At 42.0% G+C, this 27,976-nt stretch overlaps 1 protein-coding gene across 3 annotated transcripts; it reads right to left on the reverse strand.

The window, feature by feature from the left end:
• Nucleotides 1-1,059: 1,059 nt before the first annotated feature.
• Nucleotides 1,060-27,055, reverse strand: LOC143504530 (GTPase IMAP family member 9-like). 3 transcript variants are annotated; one of them, XM_076995930.1, is made up of 7 exons: nucleotides 26,839-27,055; nucleotides 24,972-25,013; nucleotides 17,090-17,116; nucleotides 15,417-15,443; nucleotides 5,786-5,812; nucleotides 2,425-2,448; nucleotides 1,060-1,977 (listed from the first exon to the last, which is right to left on the reverse strand). In XM_076995930.1, exons 1-7 carry the CDS (start codon nucleotides 26,849-26,851, stop codon nucleotides 1,181-1,183), a joined length of 957 nt encoding a protein of 318 aa, XP_076852045.1. In that variant the 5' UTR covers nucleotides 26,852-27,055; the 3' UTR covers nucleotides 1,060-1,180. The 3 variants fall into 3 exon arrangements, with proteins under 3 accessions (XP_076852045.1, XP_076852046.1, XP_076852047.1); XM_076995931.1 differs by lacking the exon at nucleotides 5,786-5,812; XM_076995932.1 differs by lacking the exons at nucleotides 2,425-2,448; nucleotides 5,786-5,812.
• Between the last annotated feature and the right edge of the window lie 921 nt (nucleotides 27,056-27,976).

The following is a 27,976-nucleotide window of genomic DNA, read 5'->3' on the forward strand; positions in this document are numbered from 1 at the left end:
GCTTTCCTCCTAGACCTCGTACCCTGCCTAGTACCTGTACCTCCCGGACTCTGCTCTCCCCGTGTGACCCTGAACTGTCCCCACATTCTGCACAACACTGCTGTGTTCCGTGCCACTGGCTGTATTTTGTATTGGTCGCCTCAAGCGATTGTATCTCTTTCAATAAAGGCAGTGCTATTCCGAAGTTTTATCTTCCTCTGACAGGTCTGTTCGTTACAAATACATTTAGCATATTTAATTTAGGCATTGGTGTAAAAGTAGCAAAATGAATTAAACACCATGAAAAACATCTGGTATGTGGTATTTGGCCAAATGTCTCTTTTTTTGGTTTTGGCCCAAAATTATCCTTTCAGTGCATCCCTAGAAATTATAGTCGTCTCTTATAACATGGTCAAAAACGATTCATTTTCTATTACTCTAAGTGTTCAATGGTTTGCCCTATCTTTACTGATTTACTGATAGATAAAATAAAGCAAGTAAGGCTGAAAATGTTTGTGTCACGTTACAGCCCCTGACTCTTCCCCTTTGGGTGTGTGTTTACGTTGTCTATGTCTAGTCGTCTGTGGATCTCCGTGGGTGCGGTTGTGTCCGAGTGTTCATTGGTCTCACCTGTGGCTCGTCTCGTCAACACTTGGGGCTTATATGGTTCGTCTATTTAATGTGTGTTTGCGTGGTGTCCCATGCTCGTCTTTGTCTGAGTCTTTCATGTTTAAGAGTGTGATTGTTTCAAGTGCGCTATTCACACTATATTTATGTGTGAAATAAAAGTTATGTTTGTGAAAGCAAGGATTCTGTGCTTCGTCCTTCGCCCTGCCCCGAGCGTCATAGTTTGTAGATTAGTACAGTTCATACACAGTCCAGCAATTACAGTGGAATATTTTAATATTTAATATTTTATGGACTTTACAAATAAAAATTGTTACGGATTTGCAAAAGATTAACAGTACAGAAGGTTAACAGTATCATTAATTAAAGAATTAAAGAATTTAAAAAAAGCTATAAACAGTACAATTGGTTATAGATTTTTCAAATAAAAAAATTATGAAAGACCAGTAAAAGTGTAAAAGAAAGTAAGATGACATGATTACAAAGCTATGATTTCAATGCTGTGCATGATTCAGACAAACATCAGCAAAACTGCAACTTTCAGACAATGAATGCTCGTGGTTCATTTGGTGTTTTATGGTGTCTGCTTTTTCAGCTTTTTATATAGGAGCTTCACCCCTGTTCCAATAGCAAGAGCGCCACCAGCTGCAATTACCACAGGTCCCAATATTACAGCCTCTGCCACCCCAATTGCCACCCCTCCTGCCACGACCATTCCTGCCCCCACCGCTGATCCCACTCCTAGTACCACGTCTTTAATCGTTTCATTCTTCTGGGCCTGTTGAAACATCTCGTTGGTGTAGTGCTTGCCCCCATTCTTCTTCACCATCTCATCTATCATTTGCAGGAGCTCTGTGACCTGAGTCCTGTCATTTACATTGTTATTGTTGAATCCAAAATATCCACCATACCTTTTGATCAAATTCCAAAGGTCATCATTTTTCTTTAGAAACTGATCCAATTTTTTTCCTTTCAGCTGATCGACATGAGTGAACAGAAAGATGGTGTATTTTAAGGCCTCTTCTCCAAAAAACTTCTGAATCCACTCCACAGCATTTTGCTCCTCCTGTGTGAACCTCCCCACACTGATCACCAGCAGGAATGCATGAGGACCAGGAAGACACATGTGCACACACTTCTTTATTTGAGCAGATGTTTCTTCCTCTGTCGATGATCCAAAGATGCCAGGTGTATCCACCACTGTGACTGTTCTACCCATATGGTTGTTCATAGTCTTTTTGCTGCACTCCTCTGTAACTGATGAAGGTGAAGCTTCTGCTGTAAAGGCATATTCTGTGCCCAGGATGGTGTTTCCTGATGAACTCTTTCCCACTCCAGTTTTACCCACCAGAACAATCCTCACTTCAGAATCTGTGAAACAGTGAATTTCAAATGAACATGCAGTAGGTGATTTATAAATACTCGATCATTGATAATGTATTGTAAGCCTATACTAGTCGCTGACTGCATAATGTATTGTGCATAATGTTCCAAAGTGTTGTGATTGTCTGAATATATCAAAATGCTCTGTTTCATAATTAGTGATACCTTCTGTATCTTTAGAGTATGTTTTATTTATTCGTATGTCATGATAAACATTAGTCTTGTATATATCAGTTTTGCTCACAGCTGTAGTTTATAAAGCTGATTTGTGTTGACCATGATACATGTTTTTTTAAAGCTGTGTTTGCTGCCATAGAAATATGCATTTACTTACACCGATGTCAATATCACTGCATGCTCCAGGAAATGGAGCTTCAGTTTGCAGTTGTAAGTTCATTTATTTGTAATTGGATTCATATTTGAATGTATACTCACCAGAACGCTTATTGTAAAATGATGCTGTAAGAAAAACCAAACTGTATTTCAAAAATTCTGTCTTTTGGATTCAGACGACACACAACCCTAACTTAAAAGCAATGTGTCAGTATATCAACGTATCAGTGTGTATTTGTGTCAAGTGTGCCCATCTGTCAGTGTGTCATTAGCCGGCTTTCCATCCAAACCTTTCGAAAAAATAATGCGCAATTTCCACGTTTCGGCAGAAAAAAATGAGAATTAAGCCTTGTTTCCATTCATAACAGTTATGCGAATAAACTTTAGATCACGTGAGAGGACGCCAAACAATAGTGATTTTACATCCATCTGGCAGTTACGCATTTTTACACATTGAGGTTTTGAAACATTTTTTTCTTTTTCTTTTCTATACATGGAGAAGTTAAATTCAATTTTTGCTCTCTCCAGAACTGTTTTTGTATGCATTTGCCATCTTTACATCGTGATCATGTACAGAACCACATGACTTTTCCATCCAGTTTTTCCGAATTTTGGCGATGCGATAGTCTAACTTTTCCACCTCCTCCTAGCATAAAAATCTTTTTGCAATATTTGGGCTTTTTTTTCGAATTTTGGACTTTTTCCATCCAGCTTTTTTCATGCGCATTTTCAAAATGCGCAAAAACTCGGTGGATGGAAAACCCTCTAATGTGTCCATGTGTTGGTGTGTCGTCCTCACCACCTGCTCCCCATTACAGTCTGTTTTAACAGATTACCTGTTCTCCAATTAGAGTACAGTGGTACCTCGAGATACGAATTTAATCCGTTCCAGACCCGTGCTCGTATCTCGAACTGCTCGGTTCTGGAAGCAATTTAACAATGTAAAGTATTGTAATTGGTTCCGGTCCTTAAAAAAGTCACAAAACTAGCGTAAATGTGGAAAAAAAGACATGTTCTTTATTAATAAAGAAGTTGGGACAATATCGTCAAGCCTTTCGCCGTGTTTGCACTTTTAAAGTTGTCCTTCTGCTTCAGGATAGTGCTAATGGTGGATGTACTCCGGCCGAACAGACCAGCGAGTTCGGCTACACGAGTGCCTTTCTCATGCAGGTGAATAATCTCCTGCTTAGTTTCTATAGTTATCATTCTCTTCTCACTGGACTTTCCACTACTAGAGCCTTTCTTTGGAGCCATAATGCAAAAAAAAAAAACGTTTGTAGTATTGAAATACTGTACTGTATACACCGTACGTACTGTTACTCGTTGCAAAGCACACGTGCGAATGGCTGTGATGACCGGTTCATGCTCGTATCTCGAGCGTGCACTCGGGTGTCGAACAGAAATTTTGCTCGTCTCGGTGCTCGTATCTTGGATCGCTCGTATATAGAGCAGCTCGTATCTCGAGGTACCACTGTATGCTAATAAGGACAACCTGTTCCTTCCTCGTCACTGTTTTTAGCTGTGCTGCTTGGTTTCCTCTTTAATTACGATTCAGTAATGATTCATGTTTCTGTTTCTCTGTCTTGGGTCTGTTTCTCTGTCCCCACATTGCTCTAACCTCCACCTTCCTGCTCTGTCTCCTCTCCTTCAGCTTCAGAACCCTCTTCCCCCCTCTCCTCTTCCTCCTTGTCCTAACAGTAGTCCAATTTCCACTAATGCCTTGTTGGACAACAGCACCAGTGGCGGTCGTTGTTAACCCGGGCATCGACCAATCCGGTATAGAATTTCTGTTTTGATCCGCATCATTTGATTTGGTGCAGTTTTTACACCGGATGCCCTTCCTGACGCAACCCTCCCTATTTATCCGGGCTTGGGACTGGCACTAAAATACACTGGTGTGTGCACCCAAGTGGCTAGGTTTTAGTAAAAAAATATCTAAACTGTGATAATGGTTGCATTATTTGTAGTATGATTGTAATTTATAATGCAAAATTTTAATTTACATATTAGTTAATAATTTCCATCATGCTACCTCATACAGTGCTTCTCCATAATTAGTGTGAACTGTGAACCTGCTTTCGGCTGACAAGACAGTCAATGTCAGGTTCCATGTTTGTTACTGCCAATCGCAACAGGTGATGTAAATGTTCATCAGCGAGCCCTTTCCAGCCTTGTGGAGGTCTACAATTTTGTCTCTGGTGTCTTTGGACAGCTCTATGGTCTTAACCAGGTTAGTAGTTGGAGCCTTACCGATTGTGTGGGGTGGACAGGTAGTCTTAATGCAGCTAACGATCGCAAACAGGTGTGTCTAATTTAGAATAAGTGGTGGTGGACTTTTTAGAGGTGGACTAACAGGTTTTTGAGGGCCAGAATTTCTGCTGATTGGAAGATGTTCAAATACTTAGTTGCAGCAGTAACATACAAATAAATTATTTATTCATATGTCATGATAAACATTAGTCCTGTATATATCAGTTTTGCTCATAGCTGTAGTTTATAAAGCTGATTTGTGTTGACCATGATACATGTTTTTTGAAGCTGTGTTTGCTGCCATAGAAATATGCATTTACTTACACCGAAGTCAATATCACTGCATGCTCCAGGAAATGCAGCTTCAGTTTGTAGTTTTAAGTTTATGTCACGTCCAGCCCCTCCCTCCTCCCTGGCCCCGTCTAGTTTCCCTGCCCCCATGGTCTCTCCCCCTGTCTGCCATGCCCCTGCCATCATTGTCCCCACCTGCGTCTCGTTTCACCGTCTTGTTCTCTGTGTATATAATCCCCATGGTGTTTCACTCACGTGTCGGTCGTTGTGTGTTTGCTATGTCCCTGTTCCTCCTTATGTCTTTTCCTCTGCGCATTTAGCGTCCTGTAGCCTGAGGCTTCCCTTCACTTCTCCCTCGTGGTTATTGGGTTTGTTCTGGTTTGTCTTCCCTGTTTTGGTCTTGTCTCTCTTTGTTTAAGTGTTTAGTTATTCCTTCGTACACCTCTCCCCTTCTGTTAGTTTCCCCCGTAGGTTCTGTTTGTAGTAGCGTGTCTCCGTCTTTTAGATTTGTATGTTTACCTGCGTGTATGTATCTGCGTTCGCTTGTTTATTTTGTCCTAGTTCTACGTAGGTTATTAATGATTCCAGCGATTGTGTTTCATGCGTCTGTGTATTGGTCTGTGTTTTTGTGCTGTGTTCCTGTCCTGTGTAATCAAGTTCGCGCTTTGGTGTTTCAGTATTTGTTGAGGTCTGTCGTGGCATGTTTGTACTCTGTTTGCTAAGTTGTCCTTGTAGGTTCTCTGTTTTGTCTTTCACATGTTCTCCTTAGTTTACTTACCGCTTTACCTAGTTATTTTCCTTTGTGTGGTCCGTTGCCTGCTTTATTTAATAAATAATTCTCTTTCTTGCATTTGCGTCACACCCGTCCCCTTGTTACAGTTCATTTATTTGTAATTGGATTCATATTTGAATGTATACTCACCAGAACGCTTATCATTGTAAAAAGATGCTGTAAGAAAAACAAAACTATTTCAAAAATTCTGTCTTTTGGATTCAGATGACACACAACCCTAACCCTAAACTGTGAATAATGGTTGCATTATTTGTAGTAAGTTTGTATTTATAAATACAAAAATTTATAAAATTTTTAATTTTAATTTACATATTAGTTAATAATTTCCATCATGCTACCTCATACAGTGCTTCTCCATAATTAGTGTGAACTATGAACCTACTTTCAGCTGACAAGACAGTCAATGTTAGGTTCGACGTTTGTTACTGCCAATCGCAACATGTGATGTAAATGTTCATCAGCGAGCCTGGATCAAGCTGCTTGGCAATAGCCCCATAGCCCTTTCCAGCCTTGTGGAGGTCTACAATTTTGTCTCTGGTGTCTTTGGACAGCTCTATGGTCTTAGTCAGGTTAGTAGTTGGAGCCTTACCGATTATGTGGGGTGGACAGGTAGTCTTAATGCAGCTAACGATTGCAAACAGGTGTGTCTAATGTGGACTAACAGGTCTTTGATGGCCAGCATTTCTGCTGATTGGAAGATGTTAAAATACTTAGTTGCAGCAGTAACATACAAAGAAATTATATAAAAATCATACATTGTGATTTCTGGATTTTTTTTTTTATATTTAATTTTTCACAAATAGTCCGCCCCCCTGGGAGACTGAAGAACAGTGAGCTGGCCTTTTAGTTAAAAAATTTACAATATTCTGTGAGCCAGTAAATTTCAAATGAACATGCAGTTGTCAGGGCTGGGTCCAGGACCATCCCTCCTGTCGCCACTGGAGGGAACCCACGAGCGGATTCTCATGGGAGACGCAATCAGCAGTGAGGACCTGCAGCTGTGCCTTCCCCTATTTAATGGGCACGGTTGCAGTGCCTCACTGCTGAGTTGTTTGTTGCCTCTCGCTCTTGCAGCCAGCCTTATTCCCGGTTACTGAGCAGTCGTCTCTCTCTCTCTCTCTCTCTCTCTCTCTCTCTCTCTCTCTCTCTCTCTCTCTCTCTCTACTGTTTTTCGAGGTCTCTTCTCCTGCGCCCTTACTGGCCTTTCTCAAGTTTTCCCCAAGCTGTTTTTTCTCTATTTTTATGTGGCATGGCTAATAATGGGTGTGAGAATAAGACATGATGTACAGCTGGGATAAATTATGGGTGGGGCGGGCTCATTAAGGTTATAAAAACTCTGGAGTCATTGGCAGCTTTTGACTTCTCTACTCTCAACCAACAAGGGGGGAGCTGGCTGGTTTGGCGTGCGGCAGTGTCGTGGAAGCTGCGTTTGGTACATTTGTGGTTGTTTTACGAAGTTTGTTGTGCTGTTTTGCTTCTGTCCTGTGGGTATGACCACAAAGGGTTATTACTTGTGTGGGATTTGTATTTACCATCTCCATGTGCTGACTAGGGTTGACTGTTAACCGGTGTTATCCCTCTGAGTACCGCATTCGCTGAGATGGGTGGTGAAGATGTTTTTATCTATTGCTTGGATTAAATAAAATATACATATTTTCGCTAAACTGCCTTATAACTCATTTATTTGAGAAGCCTTGCAGGGATCCCCTACCCTCTATAAAAGTGGGGTGGCGTAGTTATTGCCACATTTTGGCGCAGTCGGCAGGATCGGTGATTAGATGAAGGCTGTTTAACCGATTGGTGGTCAAAGTTATAGTGGCTCAGTATTCGGATTAGTAATTAGAAGAGTTGGGGAAAGGCACAGAAAGAAGGAAGACAGTGGTCACAGGTGGACTGAAGAGTAGACGGCAACAGAAGAACTTCGGCATCCAGGAGAAGACTGGGGACCCAGGGAATTGTGACCGAGCCACTTCCAGTTGCAGATTTATTTATTTATTATTATTTTTTAGGGGGGTGGGGAAGTGTGTGTGTGTGTGTGTGATTATTGATTTTGTTTATTGTTGTGGGGAGTAATTTTTTTTTTCCTTTTTTTCTTCTCTCTTCTTCCCCTTTTTATAATGGCAGATGAAAATTTGGCAGACCAGCTTAAGGCTCTTACCGAGTTGGTTCAGCAGCTTAGGACGGAGAATACTAGACTTCGGGAGGAGGTAGCTCAGGCGCCTGTAGCTGCCGGAGTAGACGATGCAGTAGAAGGTACTTCAATAAACTCCTCCACCCCCAGGCTGGTTCAAGGGAATTCTTCTATGGTGGGTGGGGCGGTAGATCGTTATGTTTATCTGCCTAGGGACCGAAAATGTCCCAGGTTTTCAGGAAACCTAGCTGTAGATTCCCTGAAGGTGGAAGAGTGGGTGGAGGAAGTGCGGAGGTATTTGGCATTACGTCCTGGGTCTAGGGGGGAGCAGGCACTAGTTGTATTTGATTTGTTGGATGGCGAAGCGAAAGCGGAAGTTAAGTTTCGTCCGGCTTCGGAGACGGAAGGGGCAGAAGGTATTTTTAGTATTTTAACTAGTGTGTATGGGTGTTCACAGTCGTATATTAGCCTCCAGACTCAGTTCTTTCAGCGGCGACAACGGGAGGGCGAGTCATTGAGGGCTTATTCCCACGCATTAATGTTTTTAATGGAGGCTGTGAAGCGTAGGGATCCTTCTTGTTTCGCCAGCCCTGACATTACCTTGCGCGATCAGTTTATTGAGCACATACGTGATGGCTTACTGCGAAGAGAGCTTAGGCGGCAAGTTCGTGTGCATCCTGAGGCGTCCTTTTTGGAGATTCGTAGTGAGGCTATTCGTTGGGTTGAGGAGGGTGAGTCCCTTGGCCATCGCTCCCGTGTACATTCTTGCAATACCCATTCAATAGCCGAGCGGGAGGGAGATGTGAATGCCGTTTTGGTTAATCGCTCTGATGAGTTGGCTGTTTTAAAGGAGGGCCTGCGGAAGCAACAAGCCCAGCTGGACGCTATCATGCGACGTCTTGATTCGTCTCCAGTAACTACTGGCCCTCCAAGTCACTCTCTCAACCGTGATTCTCGCTATCGGTTTCAGGCTGATGGCAAACCGATATGTCTACGTTGCGGTAAGCCTGGGCATATTGCTCGTTGGTGTAAGGTAGATGGAAGGGCGGCTTTGGAAGCTGGAGGGGTGGTAGGTAGCGCTACTGTTCAGCAACAGGAAAACTAGATGCTATCGCCCAGGCGTCGGGAGGGGAGGAAAGGGGCTTTGGATTCTCAAGTGCAACTAGATTGATTGGCACATGTCCTACAGTGGAGATTGAGATTGGGGGGGTGACAGTGGCATGCTTATTGGATACTGGGTCTATGGTAAGCACAGTTACAGAGGAGTTCTTTTGTCAGCATCTACAGGGTCGTTTGCAGTCATCCTTGCAGTCTTGTCCATGGTTGCAGTTGAAGGCTGCTAATGGATTAGAGATTCCATATTTGGGGTATCTGGAAGCCAATGTCTGTGTTTTGGGCAAGGTTTTGCCCTGCATGGGCATATTGGTTACTAAAAGTTCTTGTAATTCTACTGCTCATCTTGCTAAGGAGTCTATTCCCGGTTTACTGGGAATGAATATAATTAGCCGTTGCTACAACGAACTGTTTCTGCACCATGGGCCAGCCTTGTTCCGTTCCCCAGATGTTCAACGGGATGGTAAGGTGTGGCAACGTGCCTTTTCTCAATGTCAGCATTGGGAACGTACCTGTCGAAGGGGTAGAGTGGGCCTGGTGAGGACACAGCGTGGCCCTGCCGTTCGAATACCAGCTGGTACTATGAAGTTGGTGCCCGCATCGTGCCATGGTGGTCTGGGGGGTGTACTTTCTTCTGGGGTGTTGGAGCCCGCGTCGTTTGTGGAGGGCCAATTGCCTGGTGACCTCCTTATACCTTCAGCCCTTTTGACTGTGAACCAGGGAGTCGTGCAGGTTCCGGTGGTAAACGTGGGGTATCAGGATAGGTGGCTTCAGTCTAAAGTGGTGTTGGGGGAACTTCATGTACCCCAAGGCTGGTCTAGTGGTAGTACCGTGCAAGTCCATAGAGATGAGCAGCAGCAGGTAGTGACGATTCAGTCTGTCCAAGGGGATAGTGGGTGTAGTATTGATTTTTCCCAATTTACCTGGCCGTCTCTCTCAGTTCAAGAACAGGACCAAGTTAGGAATACCTTGGAGAAGTATCGTGACGCTTTTAGCCAGCATGATGGTGACTTGGGATGTACTACATTGGTTCAGCATACCATCCCTCTTGTGGACTCTACTCCAGTGAGGCAGCGGTATCGGCGTCTTGCACCGTCCCAGTATGAGTTAGTGAAAGCTCATATACAGGAGTTGGTAGATCGTAATGTAGCAAGCCCTAGTACAAGCCCCTACGCATCGCCTATCGTGGTTGTTCAAAAGAAGGATGGGTCTATTCGACTGTGTGTTGACTATCGTCAGCTCAATGCTAAAACGCGCAAAGACGCCTTTCCTTTGCCTAGAATTGAAGAATCCTTAGATGCGTTGGGTGGTGCCAAATGGTTTAGCACATTGGATTTGGCCAGTGGGTACAACCAGGTGGCAGTAGCTGAACCAGATAGAGAGAAAACTGCTTTTTGCACGCCGTTCGGCTTGTTCGAGTTCAATCGTATGCCGTTTGGATTATGTAATGCGCCGAGCACGTTCCAGCGGCTAATGGAACGGATCTTTGGTGACCAGAGTTTCCATTCACTGTTGTTATATTTGGATGATGTTGTTATTTTCTCTCAAACTGTCCCGCAGCATCTCCAACGATTGGATATGGTGCTGGGCAGGTTGCAACAGCATAATCTAAAGTTAAAGCTACAGAAATGTAAGTTTTTTCAGACAGAGGTGGGTTATTTGGGTCATGTTATTTCCGCTGCGGGTGTGTCCACCGACCCAGAGAAGATCCGGGCAGTAGAGGAATGGAAAAGGCCTTCAACGGTTAAAGAGTTGCGGTCCTTTCTAGGTTTCGCCTCATATTACAGGCGGTTCGTGGAAGGGTTTGCCCAATTGGCGGCTCCCCTTCACCAACTGGTGAGTGCGTTACAGGGCTCGCGGAAGCAACCTAGGCCTAGAATCCAGGGCCCTCTCGGGCAGCATTGGGATGAAACCTGTGAAAAGAGCTTCTTAGGCCTTAAAGAGTGATTAGTGAGGGCACCAGTGCTGGGATATGCTGATTTTACTCGCCCTTTCCAAGTGGAAATTGATGCGAGTCATGCAGGGCTGGGAGCTGTGCTGTCTCAGGATGTGGATGGGCAGCGCCGACCTATTGCATATGCCAGTCGTGGGTTGCGACCTACTGAACGAAACATCGAACTACAGTACTATGAAATTGGAGCTGCTAGCTTTAAAGTGGGCGGTAACGGAAAAATTTCGGGAGTATCTGTTGGGCAATAAATTTGTCGTCTATACTGATAACAACCCATTGAGCCACTTACAGTCTGCAAAATTGGGGGCGGTAGAACAGCGGTGGGCCTCTCAGCTAGCCTTGTTTGATTATGAGATCCGGTATCGTCCAGGCACGGCTAATCGTAATGCCGACGCCCTTTCAAGATTGCCTGCACCTCCTGAACCTTCTTCTTTGGGGGTGGTGGGCGGGCTTTCTATTCCCCCTGAGGTGGTCTTTCAGGTAGGTGGCCCTGAGAAACCCCACTTGTTGGCGGAGTCTCAGGCCATAGATGCAGTTCCTAGTCGCAGTAAGGCTGATCTTAAGGCGTTACAAGCAGCTGATCCATGTGTTTCTGCGTTCTTGCAGTATTGGAGGCGAGGGCAGAAGCCTACAGGGGTAGAATTAAAGAGGGAGATAGAGGGGTTAAGAGAATTGGCTAGGCAATGGCCCAGGATTACAGAGAGGGAGGGTGTTTTGTATAGACAAGTCCAGTTTCCATCAGCAACCCGCCCAGTGCTGCAGTTGTTGCTGCCAAAAGCACTGCAGGGTGAGGTTCTCGCCAGTCTGCATGACCATCATGGTCACCAGGGCATAGAACGCACTACTGAGCTTGTGCGGCAACGATGTTACTGGCCAAGGATGTGGCAAGATGTGAGGGATTGGTGCCTCCAGTGTGGCCGATGTTCAGTGGCTAAGGCCACCTGCCCTAAAGTAAGAACATTTATGGGCAGTTTGTTGGCCACGCGACCTCTAGAAATTGTGGCCATCGACTTTACCCTTTTGGAACGAGCTAGTAGCGGACAAGAGAACGTGTTGGTAATCACTAATGTCTTTTCAAAGTTTACCCAAGCATATCCTGTGCCTGACCAGAAAGCAAGTACAGTGGTAAAGGTGTTAACTGAAAAGTGGTTCTATGTGTATGGGGTACCCCAAAGGATTCATTCAGATCAGGGTCGTAGCTTTGAGGGGGAGTTGCTGCGACGCCTTTGTGAGCTCTATGGCGTAGAAAAGAGCCGGACCACACCATACCATCCTGAGGGCAATGGGCAATGCGAAAGATTTAATAGGACATTGCATGATTTACTTAGAACATTGCCCCAAGAAAAGAAAAGGAAGTGGCCACAACTGTTACCACAGCTAGTGTTTGCCTATAATACCACTGTACATCAGTCAACCCAGTATTCACCATATGAGTTGATGTTTGGGCAGAAACCGCAGCTGCCTATTGACAGGTTGTTGGGGAATGTTAATGAGGAGGGGGAGGAAAACGTTGACCTCTCTGATTGGGTGACCCAACATAGGGAGCATTTGGCTGAGGTGTATGCTAAGGCAAAAGGGCATTTGGAGGAGGCAGCAGCGTACCGTAGGCGTCATCATAATGTACCGGCACTTATACTCTCTCCAGGTACACGGATACGTTGTAGGAACCACTTTCAGGGTAGGCATAAAGTACAGGATCTTTGGAGTTCTACCATCTTTGAGATAGTTGAATGTTTGGATCAGGTGGGAACCTTGTACAAGATTAGGCCAATGGGGATTGAGGGGGGCTGTAAAACGGTACACCGGTCAGAATTAAAGGTGGTGGCCATGGAAGCAAGCCCACCGGTGTCAGCGGAGAGGGGCATTGTAGAACCTGTTCTACCTGGGCACCCCGAGGCAAGTTTAGATGACTCAGAAGAAGAGAGCGCGTTGGGAGATGTATTGTTGTGTGTAAGGTCCCCTGCAGCTGGTGTTTCCAGGGTGTTGGAGCCTTGTTCAGGCCAGGTAGTTAATCCTGCTCAGGGAGAGCAGGGGCATACAGCCAGCGCGTTATCTATCCCCTTAGCTCCTCAGGAGCCTCTGATGCTTGAGGGTCAAGGACAGGAGCCTTTACCTATTCCTATAGTGCGGCGGTCCGTCCGGAGTACAGCAGGACAGCACCCAAATCCTTTTCATCTCCCTCGTGCAGCTATGTCAAATTCTGTTTATAGCTCAGGTACACCCAGCTCTGTTCTTAATGTTTTCCGGCCTTGGCAGTAGGGCTTTTGGTGAGTTAACTGGTTCACCGGGACGGTGAACTTTGGAAGAGGGGGTGAATGTGGCATGGCTAATAATGGGTGTGAGAATAAGACGTGATGTAGGCCTACAGCTGGGATAAATTATGGGTGGGGCGGGCTCATTAAGGTTATAAAAACTCTGGAGTCATTGGCAGCTTTTGACTTCTCTACTCTCAACCAACAAGGGGGGAGCTGGCTGGTTTGGCGTGCGGCAGTGTCGTGGAAGCTGCGTTGGTACATTTGTGGTTGTTTTACGAAGTTTGTTGTGCTGTTTTGCTTCTGTCCTGTGGGTATGACCACAAAGGGTTATTACTTGTGTGGGATTTGTATTTACCATCTCCATGTGCTGACTAGGGTTGACTGTTAACCGGTGTTATCCCTCTGAGTACCGCATTCGCTGAGATGGGTGGTGAAGATGTTTTTATCTATTGCTTGGATTAAATAAAATATACATATTTTCGCTAAACTGCCTTATAACTCATTTATTTGAGAAGCCTTGCAGGGATCCCCTACCCTCTATAAAAGTGGGGTGGCGTAGTTATTGCCACATTTAGTTTTTGTTCTTTTGTTTTCAGCCAGCTCCCTTTCCTGGCTTATATTTATTTTGGTCGTTTGTGCTCCCTTTTTTATCACGACACGTTGAGTGGTTTTCCTCCGTGTGCCTTTTGTTTTCATTCCAGTCAGTTTCTCTGGCTTGTATTTTCTTTGTTCGTTTGTGCTCCCTTGTTACACAGTTTTGTCTCCACCGTTTTTGTTGTTTTCACTCACCTGTTCTCACGTCAAGGGAGTTCCGTATTCTTTTCTGTTTTCGTTTTCTGAGTTATACTCAGTTTTCCTTTTCGGCGTTTCCCGCGGAGGACTCAGTTTGTCGTGTTTTCTTTTGGGTTTTGCCCCTGGGTTCATCTCGTACAAAAACCCTGCGAGTCCCCTGTTCCCTGGGGGTTCGCATGACAGCAGTAGGTGATTTCTAAATACTCGATCACTGATAATGTATTGTAAGCCTATACCAGTTGCTGACTGCATAATGTTTTTAATGTTCCAAATTGTTGTGATTGTCTTTGAATATATCAAAATGCTCTATGTTTCATAATTAGTGATACCTTCTGTATCTATAAAGTATGATTTATTTATTCGTATGTCATGATAAACATTAGTCCAGTATATATCATTTTTTCTCACAGCTGTAGTTTATAAAGCTGATTTGTGTTGACCATGATGCATGTTTTTTTAAAGCTGTATTTGCTGCCATAGAAATATGCACGTCTAGCTCCGCCTTCCGCCCCAGTCCTGTGTCGTATGCCCTAGCCCTGGCTAGTTCCCCGGTGTTATGGTTCCCTTCTGGTTGTCACACCCCTTTCATCAACGTTTGCACCTGTGTCTTGTTTTCCCCCCTTGTGTATTTAGTTTCCCCCTGTCTCATTCACCGTCGTCGACCGTTTGCTGTGCTCCTTCGTCTGCCGTGGTTCTTCGTAGTCCCTAAGTATTCCGTGTTTCTGGTCATTGTTCGTTTGTTCCTAGTTTCTGTTTAAGCTTATGTGCGTGTTGTCTCTGCTCTCGCTTGTTTGTTTTATTTATGTAGTTGTCTCTAGTTTCGGATTCGTACCTATTTCTCCGTTGTTCTCCGAGTCGCCTAGTCTAGTCTACCCAAGCCCAGTTAAGTGTTTTCCTCTTCCGCGTTTCCCTTCGCTGTTTCGTCATATCGTTAAGTATTGGTGTGTCTTGTTTTCTCTTTGATTGGTGTTAGTTGTTTTCCTGAGGGTCTGTGATCTTAGTTCGAGTTTCTGTTGCTCGACTTATGTTTGTATTTTACTTGGATGTGTTTACTAGCCTTAGTGTATTGTCTGTACTCTGTTTATATAGTTTCTCCATTCATTGTGTAGCATTTCTTACTAGCCTTGGTGTATTGTCTGTACTCTAATTATATAGTTTCTCCATTAGTTGTGTAGCGTTTCTTGCTAGCCTTGGTGTATTGTCTGTACTCTGTTTATATAGATTCTCCATTAGTTGTGTAGCGTTTCTTACTAGCCTTGGTGTATTGTCTGTACTGTGTTTATGTAGATTCTCCATTCGTTGTGTAGCATTTCTGTTTACACTCTGTTGTTTTGTTTTCATTTCGTTATTAAACCTCTCCAAGTTTGCAGTTGCGTCACGCCTACTCCTCAGCAAACGTAACAATGCATTTACTGACACCGATGTCAATATCACAGTATGCTCCAGGAAATGCAGCTTCAGTTTGTAGTTTTAAGTTCATTTATTTGTAATTGGAGTCATATTTGAATGTATACTCACCAGAACTCTCATCATTGTTAAAAGATGCTGTAAGAAAAACAAAACTGTATTTAAAAAAATTCTATTTTCTGGATTCAGATGACACACAAGCCTAATTCTAACCTAAAATCAATGTGTCAGTATATCAACGTATCAGTGTGTTTTTGTGTCAGTGTGCCCATGTGTCAGTTTGTCATTGTGTTGGTGTGTTGTGTCGTCCTCAACAACCTGCTCCCCATTACAGGCTGTTTTAACAGATTACATGTTCTCCAATTAGAGTATGCTAATAAGGACATGTTCCTTCCTCTTCACTGTTTCTTAACTGTGCTGCTTGGTTTATTCTTTAATTACGATTCAGTAATGATTCATGTTTCTGTTTCTCTGTCTTGGGTCTGTTTCTCTGTCCCCACATTGCTCAATTTGTCTGTGTACTGATTTCTTGCCTGTTCCCAGTTGCCTAAGCAGTATTTTTGTATAATTAAATTTTTGAGTTCTGGCAGCTAGCCTAAGCCTACCAATGTTATTTATTTTATTACAGTTTTATTAGTTTAATGTAGTGTTCTGATAACTGTGAGCAGTTCAAGTAGCTTGAGTGTCAGCCTCAAAGATATTGTGTTGTGTTTGTACAAGTTAAAAACATATGTGCACAGACATCCCAAGTCTCCCGGAAGCTGCGGGAGTCTCCCGCATTTCGGTAGTGTCTCCCTGATACCCGCGAGTCACATATAATCTCCCGGAATTCAGAACGAGTGACCCACACAAACGCGCACACAGGCGACAGACTTTTTTTTCTCTAATTGTGAGTGGGAAGGAGAGAGAGGGGGTTCTGATTGGCCTGTTCTCCGCTCAACAACTTACTTATATTCGCCGCCGCCTTCCCCCCCCACCACGCTCAACAACTTAACCTCCGGGGGGTAACCTCCCTGAAATCAACTTTTGCAACTTGGGATGCCTGTGTACAAGAATAAATAAATCAGACATATTGTCTTGGATTTACCTTTGTGTGTTTACGTTATTGCAATATGTTAATCAAACATTTACAATTATAATATCTTTATAAATGTATTCTGCTTTCATGCCACCAGACCAGAGTAGCTCCTGAGATCCTGAGAATCGTTTTGAATCGAGAATCGTTTTTGAATCGAATTGTGACCCCAAGAATCGATTCTGAATCGAATTGTGGGATTCCCAAAGATTCGCAGCCCTAGCAGTAACATACAAAGAAATTATTTTTTTAATCATACATTCTGAATTCTTGATTTTTATTTTTTGTATATTTAATTTTTCACAAATAGTCCAGCCCCCTGGGAGACTGAAGAACATTGAGCTGGCCTTTTAGCTAAAAAGTTTACAATATTCTGTGAACCAGTAAATTTCAAGTGAACATGCAGTAGGTGATTTCTAAATACTTGATCACTGATAATGTATTGTAAACCTATACCAGTTGCTAACTGCATAATGTATTTAATGTTCCAAACTGTTGTGATTGTCTTCACTGAAATCCCTGAAATCAACTTTTGCAACTTGGGATGTCTGCATGATACATGTTTTTATAAGCTGTATTTGCTGCCATAGAAATATGCATTTACTTACACCGATGTCAATATCACAGTATGCTCCAGGAAATGCAGCTTCAGTTTGTAGTTTTAAGTTCATTTATTTGTAATTGGATTCATATTTGAATGTATACTCACCAGAAATCTCATCATTGTTATAAGATGCTGTAAGAAAAACAAAACTGTATTTCAAAAATTCTATTTTCTGGATTCAGACGACACACAAGCCTAATCCTAACCTAAAAGCAATGTGTCAGTATATCTGTGTTTTTGTGTTGGTGTGTTATCCTCACCACCTGCTCCCCATTACAGGCTGTTTTAACAGATTACCTGTTCTCCAATTAGAGTGTGCTAATAATGACAACCTGTTCCTTCCTCTTCACTGTTTCTTAACTGTGCTGCTTGGTTTATTCTTTAATTATGATTCAGTAATGATTCATTTTTTTTGTTTCACTGTCTTGGGTCTGTTTCTCTGTCCCCACATTGCTCAGTTTGTGTACTGATTTCCTGCCTGTTCCCAGTTGCTGTTGCTTGACTACACTATATTTCCGTGTACTTCTTTATTTCCTCTGCCTAACCTGCACTGCCCTGTTTGCCTGTGTAATCCTTCAACATCAGATTTGAATACAGAAGTGAATGGTGCTGACAAGGAAAATGAAAGCTCAAGTGTACATGTGCACATATGGCAACATTTTCAACTGGCTACTGTACAATATTCTAAGTGTTTCTATTATTACATTCACAAATATTATATTTTAATTCGGTGATGCAAATGTTCATCAGCGAGCCTGGATCAAGCTGCTTGGCAATTTCCCTGTAGCCCTAGGGTGGACACGTGTCTTTATGCAGCTAACGACCGCAAACAGGTGCTTCTAATTTAGAATAAGTGGAGGTGGACTTTTTAGAGGTGAACTAACAGGTCTTTGAGGGCCAAAATTTTTGCTGATTGGCTGATGTTCAAAAAATCATACATTGTGATTTCCAGATTTGCTACACTGTGACGAATGGTGTAGTCAAAGAAAGAACGGATCAAACCCAGATCAAGGGAGAAAAAATAATAATCCAATGTCAATGTGAAAAAGCAGTCCAAGTCAAGCAGAGGTACAAAATCCAAAATGTGAAAAACAGTCAAACCAGATCAAACCATAAAGATCAATGCAATAGAAAATGCTTAGCATGCTTCTAACTGTAACGGTTGGAGGCTGGACGCAAGTGCGGACTTTGAAGGAGATTAATAACAAAACTAAAGAAACCACAGGAAGTAGGGCTGGGCGATAAAACTATAAGGTCATTATAACGTCTCAATAGAAATATAAGACGCATTTGATTGAAATCGATAAAATTCAATTCCCGCCATGTTTTGACAGACAATATGAATAGCCAATGACAATAGCGCCGCCCAGACCAATCAAGCGGATGAACTAGAGTATTTGAAACAGCCATTTCAGGGTTGAAGCATAGGCTACAGCACTGAAAGTAGGAATAGTGGCCGCTTAGCGCACGTGCTAATAATTAAATACGCAAAGCAAGTTCATCAAAATGAGGTGTGCACTACATTTCTGAAACGCACTACAAATTCAGAAACGCTGCAAATCCAGCCACATGTCATGCCCAACTCTGCCCTCCTCCCTTGTCCTGCCTTGTCTCCCCATTTCCATAGTTCCCTCTGTCTGTCACGCCCCCTGCACTCACTGTTTTAACCTGTGTCTCGTTTCATTTCCCTGTTTCTGTGTATTTAGTTTCCCCTGCCCAGTCTATTGTTGTTGGTCGTTGAGCGTAAGTACCCTACAGAGGTGGGACCAAGTCAGTGTTTTGCAAGTCTCAAGTAAGTCCAAGTCTTTATCCTCAAGTCCCGAGTCAAGTCTCAAGTAAAGACAGTCAACTCAAGTCAAGTCTCGAGTCAAGACAAGCAACCGTCAAGTCAAGTCCCAAGTCTGAAACTTGGAACTTTCAAGTCTTTTTTTTTTTTTTTTTTACAGGCACCAACGCTTTACGAATGCTACGCTGATGTGTTTCTTTACTCGTTTTGTTGGTGTCCGCCAGCCAAAAGATGACAGATCATTTACATTTTATCTTCTCTTAATTACATAAATGTACTTAAACAAGAATGTTTCGTTACATCATTTTACACGAAAATAGCAAGCTTCATCGTAAGCAAGATGCTGTCATTACGAATGGTTATTCTAAACATTTGGATAAAATGTATATATATATATATATATATATATATATATATAGACTAATAAAAGGTTAGGGTTATTTTTTCATTGTTTTCTGTTATTGTGGAGTCACGGTGTAGGCTACTATTGTTACCTGGAGATTCAGTGGGGTCACATATTCTGATGGCTGCCGTCAGAATTGGTGACCCCAGTTAAAAAGGCTCACCTGTACATCCCATTCATGATTTCTTTGTTGGCTGCAATGGTGAGGGGATGGTAAATCTTGTTTAAGTACATTTATGTAATTAAGATACGATAAATGTAAATATAAACATCTGTCATATTTTGGCTCGTGGACACCAACAAAACGAGTAAAGAAAGTGCATCAGCGTAGTTTACGTAGCATTCGTAAAGCGTTTGTGCCTCTGAACAGAAACTGTGAAATAGCTCCCCCTGTGGTCACTAAACTCGACGGTCACAGAATCTGGTGTAACGCCGGTCTGCGTCAGAAGGACGGAAATGAAATTAATGGGGCGCACTTTATAAATATTAATATGCATTTTAAAATTTAGATTTGGGGTAAAAAAAATCAAGTCTTTGCAAGTAAACAGGTTCAAGTCCAATTCAAGTCCCAAGTTATTGGTGTAAAAGTCCAAGTCAAGTCTAAGTCTCTGAATATTTTTTCAAGTCAAGTCAAAAGTCTTAATATTAATGACTCGAGTCTGACTCGAGTCCAAGTCATGTGACTCGAGTCCCCACCTCTGGTACCCTCATGTTGCCTTGTCTCCGCCCGCCTCCGATTCTCCCTCCGATTAGTTTGTTTCCCCTTTTGTGTCTTGTAGCATGTGCCTCGCCCGTTGATTCCCTCCGTGCCTTTTCACCGTTCTCAATTAAAGCAGCCTCAGTTTACCTTTGTTTATGTTTCCCTTTCAGTTTCAGTTACTTCCCATTTATTATCTGTGATTCTCCTAGTAGTGTTTAAATGTTTAGGTTGTAACTTATGGTTGTTCTCCTTGTCGCTTCCTCATTCCTTTGTGTTCAGTGAGTTTAAATGTGTAATTGTATAGTTATTGTCTTTAGTTATCTTTCCCCGTTTATCTATCGTGTTGGCTCCTGTGTGTTTCCCGTTTATAGCGCTTCCCTGTTGCCGTGTCTTCCCTCGTTGTATATTAAACTAATAATTCTAATTGCATTATTCTGCGTTTGCGTCATGCCCGCCCATCGAAAAAGTTACAGAATGACCGACCCTAGTAATATGACACTAGGTCCCTAGTAATATGACCCTAGCTCCCGATGAGGTTGCCCCGGCGCCTGCTGCTCCCGATGACGCCTCTCTAGCCCCTGATGACGCTGCCCCAGTGTCCCCGGCCCCTGACGACGGTGCCCCGGCGTCCCCGCCTTCCAATGATGTCACGCCGGCGGTCCTGCCTCCTGACGACACTGCACCAGTGGCTATGCCCCTTGTGGCTGTCTCACGGGCCCCGTCGCCTCCAAGGATCTCCTCGCCGGCCTCAATCCCTCTGAACATCTCCTCGCTGGCCACGACGCCTTCCCTAGACAATCCCTTGGCTCTTGACCCCGCAACCCAGAGGGAGTCACCTACGGCTCCTGGCCCTGAAACTCCAAGGGGGTTATCCACGGCCCGTTGTCCAGTCTCCACAGTGACTGCATTGCCCGCCTATGGACCTGAGACTGATAAACATTGTGTTGGCCTAAATGTGGTTCCCCTTACAAACTCTTGCTTCCCTGTTGCCGTGTCTTCCCTCGTTGTATATTAAACTAATAATTCTAATTGCATTATCCTGCGTTTGCATCATGCCTGCCCGTCTATAACGTTAGACCACAACACAACGGAAGTTTTTCTCAACAAATGCTTTTACGCAGGCACTTTGTAGGTTTTTAGCCATAAACAACTATTGTGTTACACAGTTTCTCATTACGTTAAACGGGATTTAAGTAGTAGGCCTATAGCTCTTTAAATGTAGCAGCTGTATTAACTGAACTAGCTAGCTATTTAGATAGAAACTATGTTGTATTAAATGGAATTTTAAGCCTTAGTTTCTGTCTAAATACCTACATTCACTACATAAATACCTAGTTCACTACATTTAACCCTTTGATGCGCAACATATGCATACCCCCTCTAATGCACAACATGGGTCAAAAATGACCCGCATTCATATCCAGTGTCATATAATGCTGGTAGGGTTTTCCTGTGTTCCTGTCTTTTGAATCTATTCTTTTTATGATTGAATATTCCAAATATTCATTAACCTTTTGATGCGCAACATGGGTCAAAAGTGACCCAGCTGAGTTTTTATTTTCTATATCTTTGCAATAAATTAATTTAATCATTCAGCCTTCAAGGTATTCCTCAATTAACTTGTTTTTGATCATCATATATCCTTAATTTATTTTTTCATTTCTTACTTTTTGAATAAAAACCCTTTTTGTATCACTACCCCTCTAATGCACAACATGGGTCTAAAATGACCCGCATTCATTTTCTATGTTACTTCATGTTTGGCTGAGTGTTTCTATGGTACATCTTTTAAATTAATAAATCATTAATTATTTTATATCCCAAGTTTGCAGTAAATATCTTGTTTTTGTTTAATACAAATCTTGATTCTTATTTTCCTTTTTTACTTTCAGAAAAAACACATCTTTTGTATTTATACATCAAGTTTACACACATGGGTCACAAACGACCCACATGCATTTACCATTTCATAACTCACCACAGCTCCCATCACACAAGTATTGTTTTTTCAATTGTTCTAACATTACTTTAGAAAATATTTTGATGATCTTTGGGAAAGACAATTGTACATACTGTAATATTTTATTAGGTTTAGGTTACCTTGAGAGTGAGTACATTACTTGTAAGAAGGTCACAAGTAATTATTATTTACTAGCTAACTGTTGAACCTCGAAGAGGCCTGTGGTTCTCTAGTACAACATGGTGGGTGTTTCCATCCTCAATGTCTACACCAACTTCACCTGCACAACACCCTGGTGATATGGGTGGTGTGAATTCACCTGCACAACACCCTGGTGATATGGGTGGTGTGAATTCACCTGCACAACACCCTGGTGATATGGGTGGTGTGAACGCTGCATGGCTGCTATTCATCAAGGAACTGAACAAAAATCTTGTCATGACACATATGAAGAGGTACATGGAGGGCTCACCCAAACTCCAACAGCATGTGCTTGAGGCAGTGGGAAGATGTGGGTTACAAAAACAAACCACAGCCACCACCCATCCTCAAAAAGACATCCCCAAAGAGGGCCAACGAAAGAGGAAGAGGTGCGCTCGCTGCCCTCTTCCCAAAGACAGAAAGAGGAAAAGGTGCAGAGACAGAAAGGCCAGCCAGTCCAGGGGGCAGGTGAACCAGATGCCTGAACCACCTCAACTGACTCCTCTCTACAAGATGGAGCAGCGAGACTACTCCGAGTCTCTCCCGGATGACCGTACTCCTCACCTTATCTCTAAGGGAGACCCGAACACCCAGCAGAGGAAACTCATTTCAGCCGCTTGTATTCGCAGTCTCATTCTTTGTCTCATTGTATTCATGATCTCATACTAGCCAAAGCTTACAGTATGACCATAGGTGAGACTTGGAATGTAGACCAGTAAAAACCCTTCACCACAACGGTCCGTTACAGCGTTCGCGACACTGCAGAGGCTGCACCGATCTGCCAGTCACCCACCTGTTTTCTGCTCACTGTCCTCACCCGAGCGTCTTTTCACCTGTCCCTCGTCCCCTTGTCTGTGTTTGTATTCAAGTCCAGTTTTCTGTTCAGCCTTTGTTGCATCATTAGTCTTCCACACTAAGTGTTGCGGTATTTATCTTATAGTCATCATAGTCAGAGTCATAATCTTAAGGTCTTGTTGTCCTGTCCTGCTTTCCCTATTTGTCTTGTTCCTCCATGTTCTGTTTTTGGATCTTGCCTATACCCTTTATTGGTTATTTTGAAGATGCTTTGTTTAAATTTCCTCTTCCTTTGATGTCTGCATTTGGGTGGTCACTTTGAAAACCTGACATTGTGTGTGTGTGATAAAATGAAAAATATGTGGTAAAAACCAAATAAATGTTTGACCCCACTCACTACTAAAGTAACAACTTAAAACTAGTTATTATTGGATTATGTTACTTTATTTTATATCACATTTGGATGAAGGGGTCATTTTGACCCATGTGTGTAAATTCAATGTACTATTATAGAAACTATTTTTGTTCAATAAGTATTAAAGTACAAATGTAAATAATGATCAGCAGTGATCAAAAACAAGATATTTAATGAATACTTGAAATATTCAATCATAAAAGGAATAGATTCAAAAGACAGGAACACAGAAAAACCCCACCAGCATTATATAACACTGGATATGAATGCGGGTCATTTTTGACCCATGTGTGTAAATTCAATGTACTATTATAGAAACTATTTTTGCTCAATAAGTATTAAAGTTCAAATGAAAATAATTATCATCAGTGATCAAAAACAAGATATTTAAAGAGCATTTAGCTTGAAATAAAGTGATAAGCAATTTTATCACGTGTAAGACAAATGATGCAATGTCTCAAAACTAGTGGTGTCCTTTTACCCTTAGTAAAAAGACCTTTACCCTTAGTTTTTGTCTAAATAGCTAGTTATCTATCTAGCTACATTTAAAGAGCATTCGAAATTCCAGTCCAGTTGTGCTGAATTTCAATTCCTCCGCAGAATCCGACTCCCCTCGTTTGCGTGCACATAAAGACACTACAGATATTTGGATTAAAATGAAACCCTCCATTAAAAAGGTTAATATAAAAAGGGTTATATTATTAGACACTTGACGTGCTTTATGTGGAATAGCATACACATGCGGATAAGTCACCAAAATTAAAAAAAAGATGTTAACCAGACATTTCAGTCCTGAGAGCTACAGTGATTATAATGTAGTTCACTGAGCACTCATTTTGTTTTGCTATGATGAACACTTGAAGATTACGCCTTATTTATGCATACAAACAACGGAAATCGCAAATATCATATGTTGCATCTTTATATGTGTGCAAACGAGGGGAGTCAGATTCTGCTGAGGAGTCGTAACAGCGGCATTCAACATAATGAGAGACTATATGTAAGGGGATTTATGATTTACTGTCTGTGATGCTCAATCAGACTCAAAAATTTTGTTCATTCCCTTATCCGTGTTTCTGCCCCTCAGTTTCAACTTTTCTTCTTCAGTTACAGTTCTTATTAAACTTTGGAACCCTTTCCTGACACCCGTGTGTTGTGAATCTGAAGACGATATCAAAGCCTTTACACTGTATAACAACTCTTATGATTAACAATCTGCAGGTTGTAGCCAGAAACAAGAGTTGTATTATAGTCGTGTTGTTAATTTCTCACTTAAAGTTTAAAGGAAATAGCGTTTTGATTTATATCGTGATATATATCGATATCGATTGATATGAAAAACATTATAGTGATAAGATTTTTTCCCATATCGCTCAACTCTAACAGGAAGTATACAGACGTGAAACCAATACAAATCAAACATCCCACTTATTTATTTGCCACTTTGTCACCATCTTGTGAGTGGTGTTCCTTGTGATACCTGTGTCTTCCTTCCTCAGTATAAATATTCCTCTGTACATTTTAGCCCTGTGGGTTGTTGCTTGTGAACCCTTTCGTTCATGGACTTTTGATGTTTGTGAATATGTTAAGTGATTGCTGTTTTCATCTTTTACTTCTGTATTAACAAAAGTCTTTTCTTTAAACATAGCTTGATTTGTACAGCCTCCCATAGCCACAGGCATCTTAATTTGATATGTAATTTGATCCATATTTTAATGAATACTCACCAGACCAGTCGTCTGAATTCTCATCATTTTGAAGCAAATGTACTGGAAGAAAACCAAAAATTTCAAAAATTCAGAAGACAGACAGAAAGAGAGAAAGAAACCCACAAGCAGTGTATCAGTGTATCACTGTGGTAGTGTATCACTGTGTCAGTGTGTTAGAGGGTCTGTGTATCAGTGTGTTAGTCTATCAGTGTGTTAGTGTATCCGTGTGTCAGTACATCTGTGTGCCAGTGTGGCAATGATTGTCAGTGTAACAGTGTGTCAGAATATCCATGTATGAGTGTGCCGGTGTTGTATGAGTGTGCCAGTGTATCTGTGTGGCAGTTAATCAGTCTGCAAGTGTATCTGTGGCAGAGTGTCAGTGTGGCAGTGTATCAGTGTGTCAATGTATCACTTTGTCAGTGTGGCAGTGCGTTAGGCTATTTTAACATATCACCTGTTCTCTATTCCAATCTATTCTGCCTGTTTCTTCTTGGTTCATATTGTTTTTTAGCTGTGCTGCTTTGTTCCCAATAGTTATCTTTCTCATTCTGCTAATTGCTGTAAATGATTCTTAATTTTACAGCTCCTTCAACAAAAACCTTTTAAGTTAACGTGTTTACTCAGGATCTTTTTTTGTTTTGTTTGGCTATTTAATGAAGCTAAAAAACCTTCATAAACATTTTATCTTCTTAAACCCTTGTTCTTGAAGTTCCACATATTTGAAACATGTAAACACATACTTTGCTTGCACCTGTTTCTGCATGATGGAACTACAGCTTTGATGCATTCCCATCCCTGCCTAAACCTTCCTTAATGCACATAGTCGGCACACTTTGTAGTTGTTCTATCTTTTAGATCTAACCTAACCCCAAACTTGCTCTGCTGGCCATATTTGTGTCCACACATGGGGGAAATGTTGATCTGAATGATTCATTTAAGTACAAAAAAATGCTGAATACTTCTGTACTTCTACTTAAGTAAAGTTTTTAAAGAACACTTCAACTTCTACTCAAGTCAATTTTTTGATAGAGTACTTGTACTTTTACTCAAGTATGGGTGTCACATATGACCATGCCCCCCTCCCGTAGCTGTCACTCCGAACTCCCTCATGTCTGTGTTCCGTGTCTGTTCATCCCGCCCAGCTCGTTTGTCTTCGTGATTCCTCGTTTGTTACCACGCCCCTGTATTATCATTCACACCTGTCCCTTGTTTTCAGTCCCATGTATATAAGCCCCTGAGTCTCCCTTGTCCTTTGTCGGGTATTTTGACTGTTTATTCTTTGTATTTGGCCGTAGTGTGTTCCTGCTTTCTTTGATTTTTTGTATGTACTCGTGTCCCTTGTCCTTGTCATGCCCGTGTATTCATGTTTTACGGACTGCCCTCCCGTTATGGACCCGGACTGGCTAAGCGATGACGATTATGGTATTCCCTCGAATAAATCTCGCTCTTCTCAGCGTTTGTGTCGACCTCGCTCCGTGGCGCGAGCCACGTTACAATGGGTCTCTAATACTTTATACATCACTGAGTATAACAGTCTTTTAAGCAGAAAGTGAACGTTAAAGTAAGTTAAAATGAACTAGACGTTATATTTTCCCTGACTGTACCAAAAGAGTAGCGGCTCATCCAGAATTTTCTATTTTTAAACGAACACAAAAGAGCGTGGTGTGAGATAGTAATAGTGTACTGTATTATGTACTGTAGTGCACCAGTATACTATTATAATCTCACACCACGCTCTTTTGTGTGTTTAAGAACTATTTAAACAAAGCCTATCAACTGAAAAACCTTCCACTTTCAGCTTGGATGCTGGACTTGTTAGACAGTGTCATTATGCTTCATATATCAACAAGGTAATGGTGAATGTTACAAAATGTTTCATACTCACCCTGATCACTCATGTCTTCAAAATAATTGTTTTTATTTTTTTGGTTGAAACAATACTGTCACAGCAATCTCACAGGCACCACTGAGGATTTCTCTTCAGTTATTTTGCAGAAGTCTGTTCAGCTTATACAATCTATGAAAAAAGTAATTGTTAAAAGGAGATATGTTGTTGGACAGTGATCAACCTTCAGCAAGATTGGTTTGAACTCTCAGCTAACCTCAACATGTATGTTCTTTTGTATACACACAGAATCGAAAGTAAAACACTCAGGTGCAGTCACCCTTCCCCCTTCCATATCATACTGTATATATAATATCATCAAACTACAATGGCAAAACCAAAATATAATTATCAAATAGTCTTAGGAATGCCATCTTGTAAATCAGTTGTGTACAAGTGTGATGAGGAATGATCGAAAGACAAAAGCACGGTACCACTGTACAGTGTGTTTATAAAATATGGTGACGTGTGGATGCTTGCAGGTCTTTGATGGTCTGGGATACATGTGAGTTGTGTCCACTTCCATGGAACAGTGTGACATGAGCATGAGTGCAGCTTCAAAAGACTTTTATCTCCAGTATGTACCTCCAGCACTTTCTCAGGACCATGCTCTCCGTGTAGTGGCACCTCAACAGTCTGGTTGGCTTCCTAGCACATTCTCTCGTGGGGCTGGTGCATGTTGCTGAAGAGCTAAGATGACTCAGTCACTCACCATTACAGACTCAGCAAGTGTTGACAAGCATGGCAAAATGTCATGATAAAATATCTGATTAAACACTCACTTTTGAGACCTTTTTTTTTAAACTTAATTTCTAAAAAAAAAAAATGACACGACAAATCTTACAAGGGGGAAAGAAAGAAATTTAAATCTTATATATAATTAGTGTCATTTAATCCCATGCATGCAGCTCAGACTGAGAATTTACATCAGTCTTAATCAGCATGAGTTTTCTCTTTCTCCTTCCAAAGTATACTGCTCACCATAGCTATAGTAAAATTGACTAGCCTACTAGGTATGCTAATGCATGAGTTTCTGACCCAGTGAGCTCCAGGAGCACCCAGGAGCTCCAATTCAGAGAAACGGGTTGGATGGAGGTTACTCTGGTTACTGTGGTTTATTACATGGTAGTTATCGTAT

The sequence above is a fragment of the Brachyhypopomus gauderio genome, unplaced genomic scaffold (genome assembly GCF_052324685.1).
Source record: "Brachyhypopomus gauderio isolate BG-103 unplaced genomic scaffold, BGAUD_0.2 sc285, whole genome shotgun sequence".
Taxonomy (NCBI): Eukaryota; Metazoa; Chordata; class Actinopteri; order Gymnotiformes; family Hypopomidae; genus Brachyhypopomus; species Brachyhypopomus gauderio.

Excerpts from the sequence above, each read along its gene's own strand:
- LOC143504530 (XM_076995930.1), bottom strand. Across the intron at positions 5,813-15,416 it reads TAACAATGATGAGAGTTCTG|CATCTTTTTACAATGATAAG; the intron begins GTGAGTATACAT and ends TTTTTCTTACAG. Across the intron at positions 2,449-5,785 it reads TTACAATGATAAGCGTTCTG|CATCATTTTACAATAAGCGT; the intron begins GTGAGTATACAT and ends TTTTTCTTACAG.